This window comes from Agelaius tricolor, unplaced genomic scaffold (assembly GCF_023055355.1).
Source record: "Agelaius tricolor isolate 1412-34295 unplaced genomic scaffold, bAgeTri1.0.p SCAF_13, whole genome shotgun sequence".
NCBI classification, from domain to species: domain Eukaryota; kingdom Metazoa; phylum Chordata; class Aves; order Passeriformes; family Icteridae; genus Agelaius; species Agelaius tricolor.
The window spans coordinates 11,082,838-11,097,471 of record NW_027269273.1 but is presented as its reverse complement, the minus strand read 5'-3'; the positions used below and the strand labels follow the sequence as shown (position 1 = coordinate 11,097,471).

Genomic DNA, 14,634 nt, shown 5'->3' with positions numbered 1-14,634 from the left:
CCCCTCCTCCATGGCCCATGGGGAGGGTCTTACAGTATGTGGCAGCTAAGTCACGTCTTCAAAAAATCTTTCATGAAAAGTGAAGTGTTATTTATTTACAGGTTTATAAACTACTGGAGTTTATAAACCTGTAAATAAATGTACATCTTCAGGCACAGAAGGTGCACAATGCCCAATGTCCTGGGATGCAGGAAGCAAAATGATATCCAGGGTTCTCTGTTAGAAATACCTTATTTTAAATAAATGAATTGCTTAACAGAAAAAAACAATAAAGAAGAATTGCAGTTGTTTTCCTTTTCCCCATGAGAATTCCTGCCAGTCCAACCTATCTTCTAAAGGGCTGGAAAATGGCCTTTCAAAGAGTGGTATTCAGTACCATGGGCCAATGCTCTGGCTGTGTGCAGGCTGATATTTATTTGCTGCTTGAGAGGCCATTTATCTAAATATATCTCAACCCCAAGTGTACTCAGCAGGTTCAGTATTAACCTGAGAGTCCAGTGGTGAATCACTTACCAAAGTTGGATGAATTAGGGTAGAGAGAAAGGGAAGGAGAAGAGGGGAGGGGGAAGTAAGGGAAATAAATCCCCCAGTGTTAGCCACAGTCATTATGCTTATGTTCCCTACAGGACTGGGATTTGGCTGCCTTTTTAATTCAGCCTAGTTTATGCCTGCTTGTAAATGTAATGGTCACTGTTGTGACAGCAGATGTCCACTCAGTTCAGCTGCTCTTTAACATCATGTGGCATCCTGGCTGAAGCCAAGATGCAGAACAAGCTGTCTAAAACTCAAGCTGTCAAAATAAATCTCCACAGAGACAGTGTCTGTGGGAAATGGAGTTTAAGAGACTGCGCTGATTGCCAAAGCAAATGCCAAGAGATGACCCACTGTGTGCCAGGGAGTCAAACTCCATCTTGAAATGACATTTCTTCTTGAAAGAAATCAAGTCTGGGCTGATGCTTTTCAATTAGTCCCTCTGCCACGGCTTTCAGTGTTAGAAATCACTGCTGGGCAGATCATGAGCATTGAGGGCTACAGTTGGGTGTTTCAGACAGTGCATGTATCAAAGTGTCTAAAAATGAATTGACATGAGTGGGCATGGCAATATCTTGTCCAAGCTTGTTAAGAGGGAGTGCAATAGCAGATGTTTGCTTTGGTTCTTACAGCATATCTTGAGAATTGACCTTAATCAAGAAATGAATGGTTTCCTCCTTACCTGGAGGTATGGATGAAACGAGGTGCCTAACAGCCCTTCCATGACAAACAGAAAATCCAGTGACGTACATCTTTACATGTCTGATACCTCAGAAAAACTGACTCAGAGCATTAAAATCACATCAGCTTCCTTCATGGTTTGACATTTCCCTCATAATTTAGCAAGTACAGGGTTTCTCCTCTGATCAATGCCAGACAAGACAGAGCTTGTGCAAGTTTGTCCCTATTGCCTATTGTGTATAAACCACCAGTGCAGTAGAGAAAGGCTTGTCTTGAACAGCAGCAGCTGAGATGATAAACTGCAGTGCCTCAGCTATGAGACAGTGAGAGAGGGCACAGGAATGAGAGAAGGCACATTTATTCTATTTGGGATCACTATTTATTGAAAGTACAAAAAGAATCCAGTTGAGTCTGTAAAATTGAGCACATCCACAGGGAATGTCCCAGGATGATCCCTCGATGGAGCACAAGCAAAGAGGGCTGGTGCTGGCCCAGCTGGTGCCTCCTCCAGCTCACAGAGCAAGGCTCCAGCAGGGGAGGGCTGCTCCTCACCCGGGCTGGTGCAGCAAATGGCCCAGCTCATGTCTTCAGTCAGCTGAAAAGTGAATTCTTCTGGTTCCCAGTCACAGCAAAGTCCTTGGGCAGTAGGTGCACTCTGTTCAACACAAGAAAACTTCAGGCCAGCCTTGGTTCTTCAGGAGCTTGCCCATCCAGGGCCATGGTAGGGAGAGCTCTGCACAGCCCAGTGCTCCTGCTGCATATGTGGGCAGGACCCAGGCTTACATACAGCAATCCTTGCAACTCAGCACAAAAACTGCTATATTTTTTCCTCACTAATATAATCAGGCTGGGACAAAATTTTAAAACTTTATATTAAATTTTATAAATAGGGAATATATCTATTACGTACCATCTTTCATCAGTTCATTTGTTGCATTAAAATATATAATTTTATAAAACTTTACTTGTAAACCTAAAAATCTGCAGTCCAATGATAGAAGTAGCATGAATTATTTTATAAAAGGATTGACAAATTCTCCCAATACAAGAGAATTTCCTTATCACTAATGCAAGGAATACAGGGAGTCCTATCAGAAACTATTGGGATGTATCCCTGTTGCTGGTATTTATGTTGAGATCAAATGATGCTTTTTCCATCAGGCCAAGTAATCTAACATAAGTGAAATCCTTCTGTACAAGGAGGACTTGCAAAATCCATACAGGGCTCCATTCCAGCCAGTGAATTTTGTTAATCCATGCTGTACATACACATCCAGAATGTGAGTGGAAGTCCTTCCAATAAATTTACAAACACATTTCAGAACAATTCAGCAACCTTTATCCCTTAGCATTTCAACTTGGCTGGATCTTTCCCATTCAGCATTTGGCAGAACATATATAATTTTCTTCATGAATAATATTTATTACAAAGAGAAAAATGTTACATACAGTATTACTACATAAGGGACTTGAGTAGAAAATCACACATCTGGGAATTAGTTTGTGATAAGCACTCAGATTCAAATTCCAGTGAAGCTGCAGAACTTAAATGACTGATCAGTTCACCCTGACTATGAAAGTGCATTTAGATTAAGATTAGACAGGTTTTTTTTCAGGGTCCCTGAATTTGTAAAATGTTTGAAACCCAAAAAGACTGCATTGAGCCTCTGCTACCACTGAGACCATAGTCAGGAATGGCTGATGTGTGCATGGTCAGTGGTCTGACACCACATCACTTTCTCCTGCTCTGCACAGAGCAACTTCTTTCCATGACTAAGTCACAGGTACCTGGCTGATCATGTGGGCCTTCACCATCAGTATTGCCAGGAGCACAGGCACCAGTGACAGAGCTGGAGATTTTTGCAAAACTGTCTAGTGTAGGTTTTCTAGTATGATTGCAAAGCATTACACCATCATTCACACAGTGTGCAAAGTAGGCTGTTGTATGATTGCAATCTAGCACAGCTGGTATAAAACATATTCTACTAATTACAATACAGATAGTACAATATACAAAATGGCAGCTAGGACTGATACTGAAAGACCTTTGCTATTGTTCCATAACTTTAGAACAGAGTTTAGGGCCAAAATGCAATCAGCAAATGCTCTCTATTATGCATTCTTTGGAGTGGATTGGGTTTTGTCTCTTCATTTCTATCTCCTTTGCACATTTCTCAGCAATGACAGAGAGCATAGAGGTGTAATTATGTTGGACATATCAGAAAGGGTTGCTGTACATCTCTATTTAGTGATCTATTAAGCATCAAACTGCATGTTTCATGCAAACATGGGGGATGTAAAAGGTGAGACTCTCAATCTTCACCTTCATAAGTGTTTTTATTAAAATTACTAAATACTCCCCTGACTTGTCAACCAAAAGAACATCAAAAGAGCTGAGAATAAAATACATAGCATATTGCAGAGCAGGTCCTAAATGTTCCTTAATGTCCTTACACTTAGTGTGCACACTCATTTGACAGGAAAAAAAAAAAAACCCTAAAAAAAAGTGGTCCAGGAGAACGAGGACATTATCAGAGAAGCTTTTGACTGGGTACAAGCAGCCAACCCCAAGTGGTGTGAGCAACATGTTTCTGTAAAGCTTGGGCACCGTCTACCCTCTTGCATCCTCTTCCAGAACGTGTCAGAGACAGAAGCATGGCCAGGGTGGCGTGCAGGGCTGGAGCAGAGTCACAGAACAGCCACTCACTTCCCCCTGGGTGAGCTGACAGCCAGCCTAGGTACTGTCAGCAGAAGTATTCATTCGGCTGTCCCTCTATCTTTGGTATGGCTTCCGAGTCCACGCTGGAGCGGGCCGACAGCAGCCTGTTGGACTCGTCAGGGGTGTGCCTGGTCAGGTATTCTCCCTCCACGCCCTTGGCCTTGGCCCCAGGGGACAGGCTCTCGAAGGTGACGTACGATTCCTGCGCGTCCTTGGGCTTGCGCACAAAGCATTTCTTGCAGCGCCGTTTCAGGGCTCCGCAGCAGACCACCAGGGTCAGAGGAACAGCAATGACACAGGCCACGCTGATGACAACCACATTGATGAGCTTCTGCGTCCCTCCTGCACTGACAACTTCATCTGTGGAAAATATGATGCACTGCTCCTTCCTGGGGATCAGCCCTTTCACACAGACGCACACGATGTACTTGGTCTTTGGCAGCAGCCCGTACAGAGTGACCTTGGTCTTCCCTGGCTCCACGTTGATCCGCCGCATGTCCCTCTCCCCAAAGACAGCATAAAGGACGCTGAACACCGTGGTGTTCTTGGCCATAGGCGCCTTCCAGGCCAGGGTGATGCTCTGGTCGGTGTCCCCTATGACCCTGACAGACCTCACCATCCTCTCTGGCTCCTGCTGGTCCGTGGTGGGGCTCACCAGCAGGTTCTGGGGGTTGCTGTCCTGAGCCGTGTCCGGGAGGAGGACGCTGTCTCCGGTGCCCGCCCCAGCCCCCAGCGTGGGCACTGTGGAGGTGGTGATAACGTACCTGGCCACCAGTTTGTCATTGTAGGCAGCTGCCTCCATCCCGCTGGCCTTGCCATTCCATGTGCCTTTGGCACTAGAGTTAGGGTCATCCGTGCTTTCTGAGTCTGTGATGATGAGCGAGATGAAGGCTTCTGTTGCCCCCAGGAAATTCTTTGCTTTACAGATGTACTCTCCAGAGTCAAGGTAAGAGACTACAGGTAGGCCCAGGATAGACCAGCTCATCCCATCACTGGAAATCTCTTGGTGAACTGCAAGGCAGGAAAAATATTAAATAAACAGGCAGTAGTAAATGGAATTAATTCCATGTTTGTAAAATATTAAGACTCCATCACCAAATATCTGCTTGATAAAGTATATGATAAAGAATCGTCATTTCTGATTGCCACCAAGAACATTACAAAATCAAAATAAACCTAAGAAAAGGACTAGAATTAGATTACATCAGGATTTGAACTGCTTCAAAATGAATATACATGAAAAAGTTGATGCTATTTCCTCCAAATTGATGTACATCTTGAAAACATAACAGAAAAGGTTCTTCCATTAAAAAGAAAAGCTTGAAAATTCTTATATAGATGCAATACTTAAAAGAGTGGAAGGAGCAGGCAGCAACATGATCTGTTCAAGCATTACATGCAGACTGTGGAGGCAAAGAAAATACAAACAGTGGAGATTTTATTGTAATAAACAGACTAGCCTAGAGTACATGGAAAAATAGTTGAAAGATAATATCCCTTCTACTGTTCAATTACTGCAGGTGTTTATCCTTACACAGGCGTACATTTGGTTGCCACCAAAGGATATGTACATAGCTGAGTGTTGATTTGCTCATGTGATTTACTTGCAGACTAAAACTAGCTTTTTTTTGCCTTTTTCTATTGGTGCAAAGAAAAAAAAAAAAAAGCTGGGATCTTGTGGAAGGGTAAAGCACCCTCATCATTATTTAGCCAGCCTCCTTAGGATGGGCACGTGCTGTCTCAGACCTTTCCTGCTGAAAGGTAAACCAGGGAGATGTCTGAAAGGCAAAGGTAAGAGAATGAAAACTTCTTCCAAGCCCTTTTGGGGTCAGGATCCTGCCTTGGCAACCAGGGTCCCTTCCAATGGCAGCAAAATATAAAGGTAACAGAAGTTACTTTTTTAGTTTAATTATTTACTGAATGAGTATTTTAAAAGCATGAAGCTATGGGTCTACCTATGGCAATTACCTGTAGATACAGACTGTGGGCTGTTTCTCACTCCTTTCTGTTCAAAACAAACACCAGCATCTCAAATAGTCACATTATAGCATTGGCACAGAAGCTGCCATTGCTGAGAAATAACCTATCTTTCCAGCCAGCTTTTTATTGAAAGGTGCTAGCAGCTGATTTAATGAGGCACAAAATACATTATTCTTAGTTGTAGCTCAAAGTAAACTCAACACAGGCTTTCAGGAAATCACCCCATTCTATTTTTTGTGGTGGCTCTCTTTCAAGTGTAGGAAGGATGTTTGCAGCATGATGGGTACACATTACCATTATCAGGAGCAGCTCTGCTGCATCCTGCACATCCTGCACAGCAGAGCAATCACTTGTGCAGATCCCAGGAAATGATACTTGTTACAAATGGTTCCACTGCTCTGAAAGAGAATTGCTCTCTTCCCTGTTCTGTGCACCGAGGAGCCCTTTGAAGATCAGACCCAATACTTATTTATTTATCTGCTGGGTTTACATCCTCTATGAAAGTCAAGGCAGGACTAGGATACAGGAGTATTCAGGGCAGGTTGGAGGCAAGAAGGTGCAGGTCCTGACTCAGAACTTGTAGGACAAGAAGCAAAAGACAACTGTCTTCAGCAGAGCAAAGGTTTCTTCCCTAAATTCCCCACAAATTAAAGGACCAGTGTTGCAATTACAGCTCCAGACTTTCTTATGAATGGAAATGAAATCATGAGCAGTCACAAAACCAGTGTCTGTCTGAAGGCTTCCCCCAGGCGAGGTGCTCAGACCAGGTGGTCAGGGTTTCTTCCACAGACCTTTTTCCCCAGGAGAGCTTGTCAGTCTATCAGAGGGAATGATTCCTTGGGGACATTGCCACTGAAATGTCCCCAAGGACTCCTTCAGCACTTTAGGGTTTTTTTGTCTTTTAATATATCAGTAATGCTGTATGCTTGCAACCTTTTCTTTCTTCTACAGCTGATCTGAATCCCAGTTGAATTCACATCAGACATCTCTCTGCCAGAGATGTTTGCTAATGGATTAGCAATACAATAGAATATAGAACAATTCAGTGGGAAGCCTTTTCAGTGACTGAATAACTAACTGAAAACAGCTAATTGCTACTGTTGGAAATATTTCATTCCTTTAGCTCCAACAGATTTCCAGAAAATCCCTTGACTTGTCTCACCACTACAATTGCTATGAAACAAAGCAAAACCATAACACGCATCTGATAAGATTAAGATCAACATATAAGTAATTTTATAGTCTATAGAAAATCACAGTGCAAGAGTGGATTGCACCTAGTACAGGCCTGTGTCACTCATTCCATGTGTGCAGAAAAGCATGAACCAAACCCACCTGTGCCATTCAGCTGAGCCCCATCAGCTCTCCTCCAGCTGAGCTCGGGGATGGGCACGCCCGTGGTGCCGCAGCGCAGCAGCACCGTGCTGCCCAGGATGGTCTTCACCTTGGCTACAGACGTGTGCACCACGGGGCTCTGGCACTTCCTCAGCTCCACCTGGCTGAAGAAGACTCCTGCAAGGCTCCTGGGGGTGAAGCATTTCAGCCTGGGCTCAATGAAGGCTATGTTAGGAGACTGGAAATTTAGGAAATGCACCATTTCATACAGACTGCAGTCACACACCCAAGGATTGTCTTGCAAGCCTGCCAAAAAGAAATTAGGGCACTAAGTCAGTCCAACAGCACCTTTTGTTTCTGCCATTTTTGTTTCTATTTTTCAGCAGGATACAGTGTGATAGACTCCCAGTCAGCTCTACAAGAACTGCCTGTGCAGGAGTATGTGGGGTGGGGAGGGGTGTGTCCCCCCATGCTGCTGGATGAGTCTGATGGATCCCACAGTTGCCAGAATGGAATAATTGTGACTGGCTAAAGTATCTCCAAATCTGGATCTGAAAGCATAATAAGTTCAAAGCAAGATTATTCATATCATGAAGACATTGTGATTCGTGCACATAAAGAAGCAAAACAAGAATTTATTATAAATGCATTTTGTTCCAGGATGGAAAAACCAAGTACTCATGGGAGAAGGGCTGTGGATTCTCTTGGTACGAGGATACTATGGAGTCTCTGACAGGCCAGAAAATTCTCACTGGACATTTTTAAAATACTAGCCAGATTGTGATGCTACTTTCACACCTGCAATAGCTGTAGATAATCCCACTTGCCTGTCATAGTTCTCTTCTAGCCCTGTTACTCTTATTTTCATTATTTTGGTAATCAGTTGCTTTTCCTGAAATGCTAATTTATACTAGATAATATGAAAGAAATGTTTTAAGGATTAAATTGAAGAGTATGCCTGTTATGGTATATAAAAAAATGTAGAGAGACCATAACTATATTTAGGCTATACACACAGAAAGAGGTATATTGAAAAACACTCCTGTTTCAGACTCTTGGAATGTTTCTCTTCTTTATTCTGCTCTCCCAGTTTGCACCTATTTAATTCCAATTCCGAAAAAATTATGCATTATTAAAAATAGACCTGTGAAGATAGTACTGAAAAAACAAATTTGGAACAGGAGCAATGCATATCCATGAACAGAAGTTGCTGCATTCTGATTAAATCTGTGTCATCCTACTTAGAAATGTTCACATCCAGCTGCACTGTGGCCAGGTTGTGGTCTCTAATGACTTTAGCTAGCAGAATTGACATTAGGGATATGAATGCCATGCAACCCCAGGCACACATTTGAAGCCTAAACCAGGAGCATGGCTCCCAGGCCTCCTGCCTGCCACAGGAGTGAGCTCTGCTCCCTCTGAGGGGGCTGCACCTCCTCTTCTCCATGCACAGCCCAAGGACATGCCTGGGGCTGGCACCTGCCTGAAAGGGAACAGTACTGATACTCCCTCACACTGTTTTAAAGATGCTGCAGAAAAGCTCTTCTGAGTGCATTCCCTGGGCTTAGAAGAGGATCTGGAAGTGATGGGTTTTGGCAGGAGGTCAGTTCTTGTGAATTAATATGTTAAAGTGAAGGGGGACTAAGTAAATAATGAGCATTCAGCTTGGCTTTGTTGTTTTGTGGCATTTTTCTAGCAGTTTCTAGTTCATGCACTAGATAGCAATTGATCCCAGGTTCCCTGGCAGGTGCCCCAGCTCCAGCTGGAGCAGCAGCACCACAGAGCCCAGTGAGGCCTTTGCTGCCCTGCACAGCACAGTTCCATGGGCTCACGTGGGCAGGCCTCATGTGGAAAAGCTTGCACCCTTGGCACAGACTATTAGCCAGCAACTTAGCAGAGGAATTACTTCTTCTTGAAGGAGTCTGCAAGCAGTGGCTCTGGAATCACAGTGATGCACTGCAGACAAGGAATGGATTGGGCTGACTCTTTTTATTATTCATGATTTTTTATGCCTCCATGAGAAACAGTCATGAGCAGAGTGAAACAGAAACATGCAGCTGTGTTTTCCCAGCCTGCTCCTGTGAGAGACATGCATTTTATCTACATGGTTCCTATGGGTGTCCACAGGACGGGACCTAGAAGCTGGAGTGTCTGTACATTACTGCATTAATTTTAGCATAGTATTCATATGGCTGCATGAATTTTTTAGGATCCTGGCACAATCAACCTGTGCATAGCTGGATACTACTCAATTTGGCCACGTGCATCAATTATCTGTTCTTGATAAAACACTCTCCTAATCTACATTGAATGGAATAACATTTTTACACATAACTTGACTCTAAAAATAAAAAGGGAAAAGTATGATCTAGACAGTCTTGCCATGAATGAAATGGGCAATCCCAAACTGCCAATTTTGGCTTAAAGAACTTGTTACTGCATCTGGCAAAACAGGATCATGAAACACCTGCTCCTCTCCTGATGCTAGTGAAACCTTCAGCAACATCTGCTAAAGGACACTAAAAGCTTTGTAGGTGGTATTTTGTATCTTTTTTAAGTCTCGTATCTCTTTCCACTGCAATCCCGCTTTAAAAACTTCACCTCCCTAAATTTGTCAAGGGAACCAAGAGCAGCAGGTACTTGCCAGAGTGAGAGGAAACTTGCAGTGCCTCTGCTGAGATGATCAGCAGGTGCCTGAGCTGACACCCCTGGCTGCAGGGGCTGTGCATGCAGATGGCAACAACTCTGAGCCATCACCAACCTGCCGTGGATTTGAACAGTGAACAATGGCTAAAAGACCATGTGATAGTCCCCTGAACTGGGAAATGTGCTCAAAGCCTCACCTGGGCATCCTGCAACTGAGAGCCAGCTGTGAGACACCTTGACACAAAAATGGATAACTGCCCCAAAGCCATACCTGTGGGGAGCCTAGAGCTGCCGCCAGAAAGGAGCTTCATAGCTGTCCTTCAAGGCAGCACTGTCTTGGTGTGTTTGGGTAGACTAGGGTTTAATTCTCTGTGAACAGATAAACAAGGCTCTGGGAAGAGACAAATTGGCAGCTCTGACCCAGATTTTATGCTCAGTCATGGCATTATTCCTCTTTAATTTAGGCATAATAAATTATCCATCCTTTTCTTTAGTTCTGCTTAAAATGGGTCAATTCCAAACACAGTGCTATTAGAAAAGAGCACACAAATGATGAAGAGCTGTAAACATATTTGTATTTCTATCCAAAATGGCAGTGGAAATAACTAAAAAAGCCTTGAGCAAGAGTCACCAATTTTGTGCTGCAAAGATCCAAGCAAGTAATCAAATTTATGGCATAATAAGATGGGTGTGATGAACCTGAGGTGAGTTTGTTAATGTGTAAATGAATTTACACATATTATTTAGGGTATTAAATTGTATACATATAATAGCAGGGTACTTGCTATGGTAGCCACAGTGGGTGAAAATGCTGCAATGAGATGAGGAGCTCATGACATTTGTGCCCCCTGCAAAATGGCAGGCACTTCTCTTACCTAGGATGATCTTGGAGTTATCATTGGGGAAGTAGGGAACAGCCTGGAGGTTGGCCCAGGTGGCAATGAGAGCCTGAGGAAGAGTCATCAGCTTATTGCTGGACAGATCCAGGTATGTGATGTTCTTGACATAACGGGCAGCATCTGGAGGGATTGAGGTGAGTTCGTTGTTGTGCAAATCCAGGAGCCTCAGCTGGGGCATGCCAGCCAGGCTCTCCCAGGGGAATGAGATTAGGTTGTTCCCATCCAGCCTCAGCTCCTGCAGACGACGAAGGCCCTTGAAGGTGATGCTGCTGAGGCTGCCCAGGGAGTTATAGGGCATCCAGAGGTACTCCAGGTTGTGGAGCAGGTGGAAAGCCTCTCCTGGCACCCTGCGGATGGCTGTCTTTTCTATCCGAAGCTTGCTTGTGTCAACAGGGATGTTCACAGGAGGGAGGGTCATCTCTGGATCATTACACAGCACTGTCCTGGTGGGAAAAGACAAGGACAAGCAAAGATGTGACTTTCTTTTATTTTGAAAAGATTTGAAACCTTATTTTAATGCAAAATTTTGATCCGCCTTTCTATTTTCACAAGATTTCTTCTTGTCATTTCTTTCTTGCTGCTGATCTCTGCATCATCACTGTAAATACATCAACCTGCAGTAATTCATATGTGCCTTCTGACTGCAGACATCACAGTGTTGTGCCTCTCCTGGAGTGGTGTGAGTCCAAATCTGGCCCATTTAGTGTTCCTGTTGGGTTTTGCTATCAGGTTTTTTTAAGTACTTGTGACAGCAGTGACAACATTCATGCACAGCAGAGGATTCTAGTGCAAGTAAAAACAAAAGCATCCATAAATTGAACTACAAAAGCCCTGCAAAAAGAAGCCTTATTGACATGTAGGAGGGCAAGAAGTTATATAGATTAAATCTGACAGAGGAACTCTGGTTTGAGAAATGAGGATAAGAAAGCCAGCTAACAACTCCTTGGAAGTACTCTGGAGTAAGCTCTGCATTACTATGGGGGGTGTGTAAAGATGGTAGCAGTCACTGCACTGCAGACACATCTAGTCTTGAGAGTGAAAGCACAGAAAATTAACTCTCTGGAAAATGCTATACTGAAAGCAAGACAGATTTATGTGTTTTAATCATTCCTCCCCATTCCTAATCTCTAAAGGTCAAAGCATGAAAAGCCTGTGCTGCATTCTGCAGCCTTCATACAAAAAATTGTGACTTGGGATTGTAGAGAGCCATGAGAAATAAAGGGAGACAAAACAGGTCTCTCAGACTGAATTTTAATTTTCCTATCAGCAAGTAGGGGAAGGCAAGTTCTTTAACAAAACACCAAGCCACCTGCAAAAGGTAAGAGGTTGGATGGGCGTGTTCCAGTCTACTCACTGAACAAGACACCACAGGAAATGGAATGTGATCAGTCAGGTAACATTTTCCTATCACACTGCCTCTATAAACAGAATATTACAAAGCTGTCAAAACAGGCTGGTTTTGGCTGAAAGCAATTATTCCTCTACTATCAACAAAAATATATAACATTGCTGAACTGCTCATGCAGACTTTCCAGATTTAAATACTATTTGAGCCTACAGTTAAATTGTTAATTTATAATCAAAACACAGTACATTACACTCACCCAACACTTTTATTGTGGCATTAAATCCTGCCCACCCTCTGCTGAAGGCTGAGATTTGAGTAAGATAAAAATCTACCAAATAAGAAAAATCCAGAAATCCACTTTAAATAAAACATTTTACTTTGTGTAGTCACATCACAAAATGTTACTAAAAGAAAGACCATGGCAGTAAAGCAGAATGCTTCTCATGGTGTCCCTAAATTATGTCAGTGAGCACTAAACATTTAATCTATGGGATAATCTCCTTCTGGTGAGAAATATGAATCATAATGCAGAAAAAAAGGGTGGCATTATGCTCCTTAAGGGAGTAATGGATATTTGCTTCATTATGTATCTTACTAAAATGTACAACAGCTTTTTCCAGTCACTGAGAGGAAATTCCCCTGGGAACTGTGACATTTATGGAAAAATAATTGGCTCTCACGCTGTTGCACTTCCTTTGAGCAATTTCAGGCTACTTGTGTCTCCACCATGCTTCTTCTTACTGTGAAAGTTTCTAGTATTAAATCTATAGCACCATAAAAATGATAAGAAAGTAGAGCTATTTCATGGGGTTCCAAAATAATATTTCAGTAATGAAAAAATATTTCAATCTAGAAAAAGTTTATTACAAAGGATTTTGCAAATCCTGTATCTCTGTCACAAAACCTCCTTTGCTGTGAACCACACCTTATGAAAATATGGGCTCTATTTTCTTTAAGTCAGATACTTTGTGCTTACCCTTCAGAAGGACTCTTTTATAACAGTCCTCCAGAGAAATGTATGTTCAATGGCTTTGCATTCAAAGATGGGTGTCCTTCTGGTCTTGCCTTGTTTTTTAATGGAAAGTTTCCAGTCTGAAAATTAACTTACTTTAATTTTTTTTGTTGTTACTGTCTGTTTTTTTAGTTCATTTTTGTCTAAAGTCTATTGCTATGCCTAAAATCACCAGCTGAAGGATTTTTAAAGTAAATTGTTGGGTTTGTACCACAACATGAATCAAATCTAGTCACACTTTAGCAACAAACCAGCAGAGCAGAATAAAAGCTTTTAGAACCAGAATTTTCAGCAGAAAGGTTAAAAAATATATGTATTGTTTAAATTTTATTCCCTTTTTGCCATTACACCAGCAATAATTATGTCACTCCTGTTCTCACAGAGATGCCCAAACGCTTTCTCTGAAATCAGCTTACTGTGTTTTCAGAAGCTAATCCTCTGCAAATATAGCTAGAGCGTGGAGCAACTGGAAAAATAATGGCCACGAAGTGCAGAGACGATATTTTCTCGTGCGAGCATCCTCGGAGAGGAGCAGAGCCACCCCCCGAGCCCGCCGCGGGAGCGCCCGGCGTACCTGGCCTTGGTCCCGTCGCCGAGGCTGTGGAAGGCGCAGCTGCACTGCGAGGGGCAGGAGGCGCCGGCCCGGGGCAGCCCCGCCAGCGCCCAGCAGCACAGCAGAGTCACCGCCAGCCGCATGGCACCTGGGCATGGGCACACCTGGCTCTAGGCTGCGTGCAGGGCTTCGCCTATTGTTCTGTCCATCGGCCGGTCACATCTTGTTAACTCCCTTTTGTTTTCAGCCACACTGGGATCTTCCAGCCCTCGCTGAGTCCATCAGATAAAAAAGGATAGGCAGGGATTAAGGATGGGGACTTGAGTTATTTTCATGAAGGTGCTTATTGCTTCCCGGAACCACTCACGGCATTTCTTCCTTCAGCAGCCCCTTCAAAACACCCTCCTCTGGCAGCCTGGGGCTCTCATGTAAGAAAAAAGCAAATCTATTTTTGGGGGACATACATCACAGGCAAGATAACTGTTATGTGACCAGGAATTAGAAATAATTTACTTCCTTGCAGAGGTATTGGTAAGATTTAAAACTGTTATTTGTTCTAATGGAATGTAAGCCTTCTGTCTAAGAACACTAAAATATATACATATAGTGATGCTATTAAAAGGCTTTCTTTTCTTTTAAAGACTCCTAGTTGATAAAGCAATTATTGAACTGTTGGCAACAAGCCTGTTACTGATAAACAGTTAATAACCCAGTAAATATGTACATATTTCAGTTTCTGCCAGGGCTAGCACACAGCTGCAGGACTGACCACTGGCTCTGACTCACTGACACAGCTAAGCTCAGATAAGGGACCCTTTTGGGGAGTGCCACCTGATGCAGAGCTGAGTGGCAGGAATTCAGGAATGCTAAGAAAAGCTCAGCTCTCTCTTAAGGTCAGCTGAAGACACCTCACTTTTCCAGCATTCCTCC

General features: G+C 43.2%; 1 protein-coding gene across 1 annotated transcript; it reads right to left on the bottom strand.

Moving 5' to 3' along the window:
• Positions 1-1,594: 1,594 nt before the first annotated feature.
• On the bottom strand, positions 1,595-14,368 carry LRIT1 (leucine rich repeat, Ig-like and transmembrane domains 1). The gene is made up of 4 exons (XM_071438736.1): positions 13,726-14,368; positions 10,768-11,234; positions 7,247-7,552; positions 1,595-4,942 (listed from the first exon to the last, which is right to left on the bottom strand). Exons 1-4 carry the CDS (start codon positions 13,845-13,847, stop codon positions 3,957-3,959), a joined length of 1,881 nt encoding a protein of 626 aa, XP_071294837.1. The 5' UTR covers positions 13,848-14,368; the 3' UTR covers positions 1,595-3,956.
• Positions 14,369-14,634: the final 266 nt, after the last annotated feature.

Excerpts from the sequence above, each read along its gene's own strand:
- LRIT1 (XM_071438736.1), bottom strand. The coding sequence starts at position 13,847 with ATGCGGCTGGCGGTGACTCTGCTGTGCTGCTGGGCGCTGGCGGGGCTG. Across the intron at positions 7,553-10,767 it reads TAACTCCAAGATCATCCTAG|GCTTGCAAGACAATCCTTGG; the intron begins GTAAGAGAAGTG and ends TCTTTTTGGCAG. Across the intron at positions 4,943-7,246 it reads GGCTCAGCTGAATGGCACAG|TTCACCAAGAGATTTCCAGT; the intron begins GTGGGTTTGGTT and ends CCTGCCTTGCAG.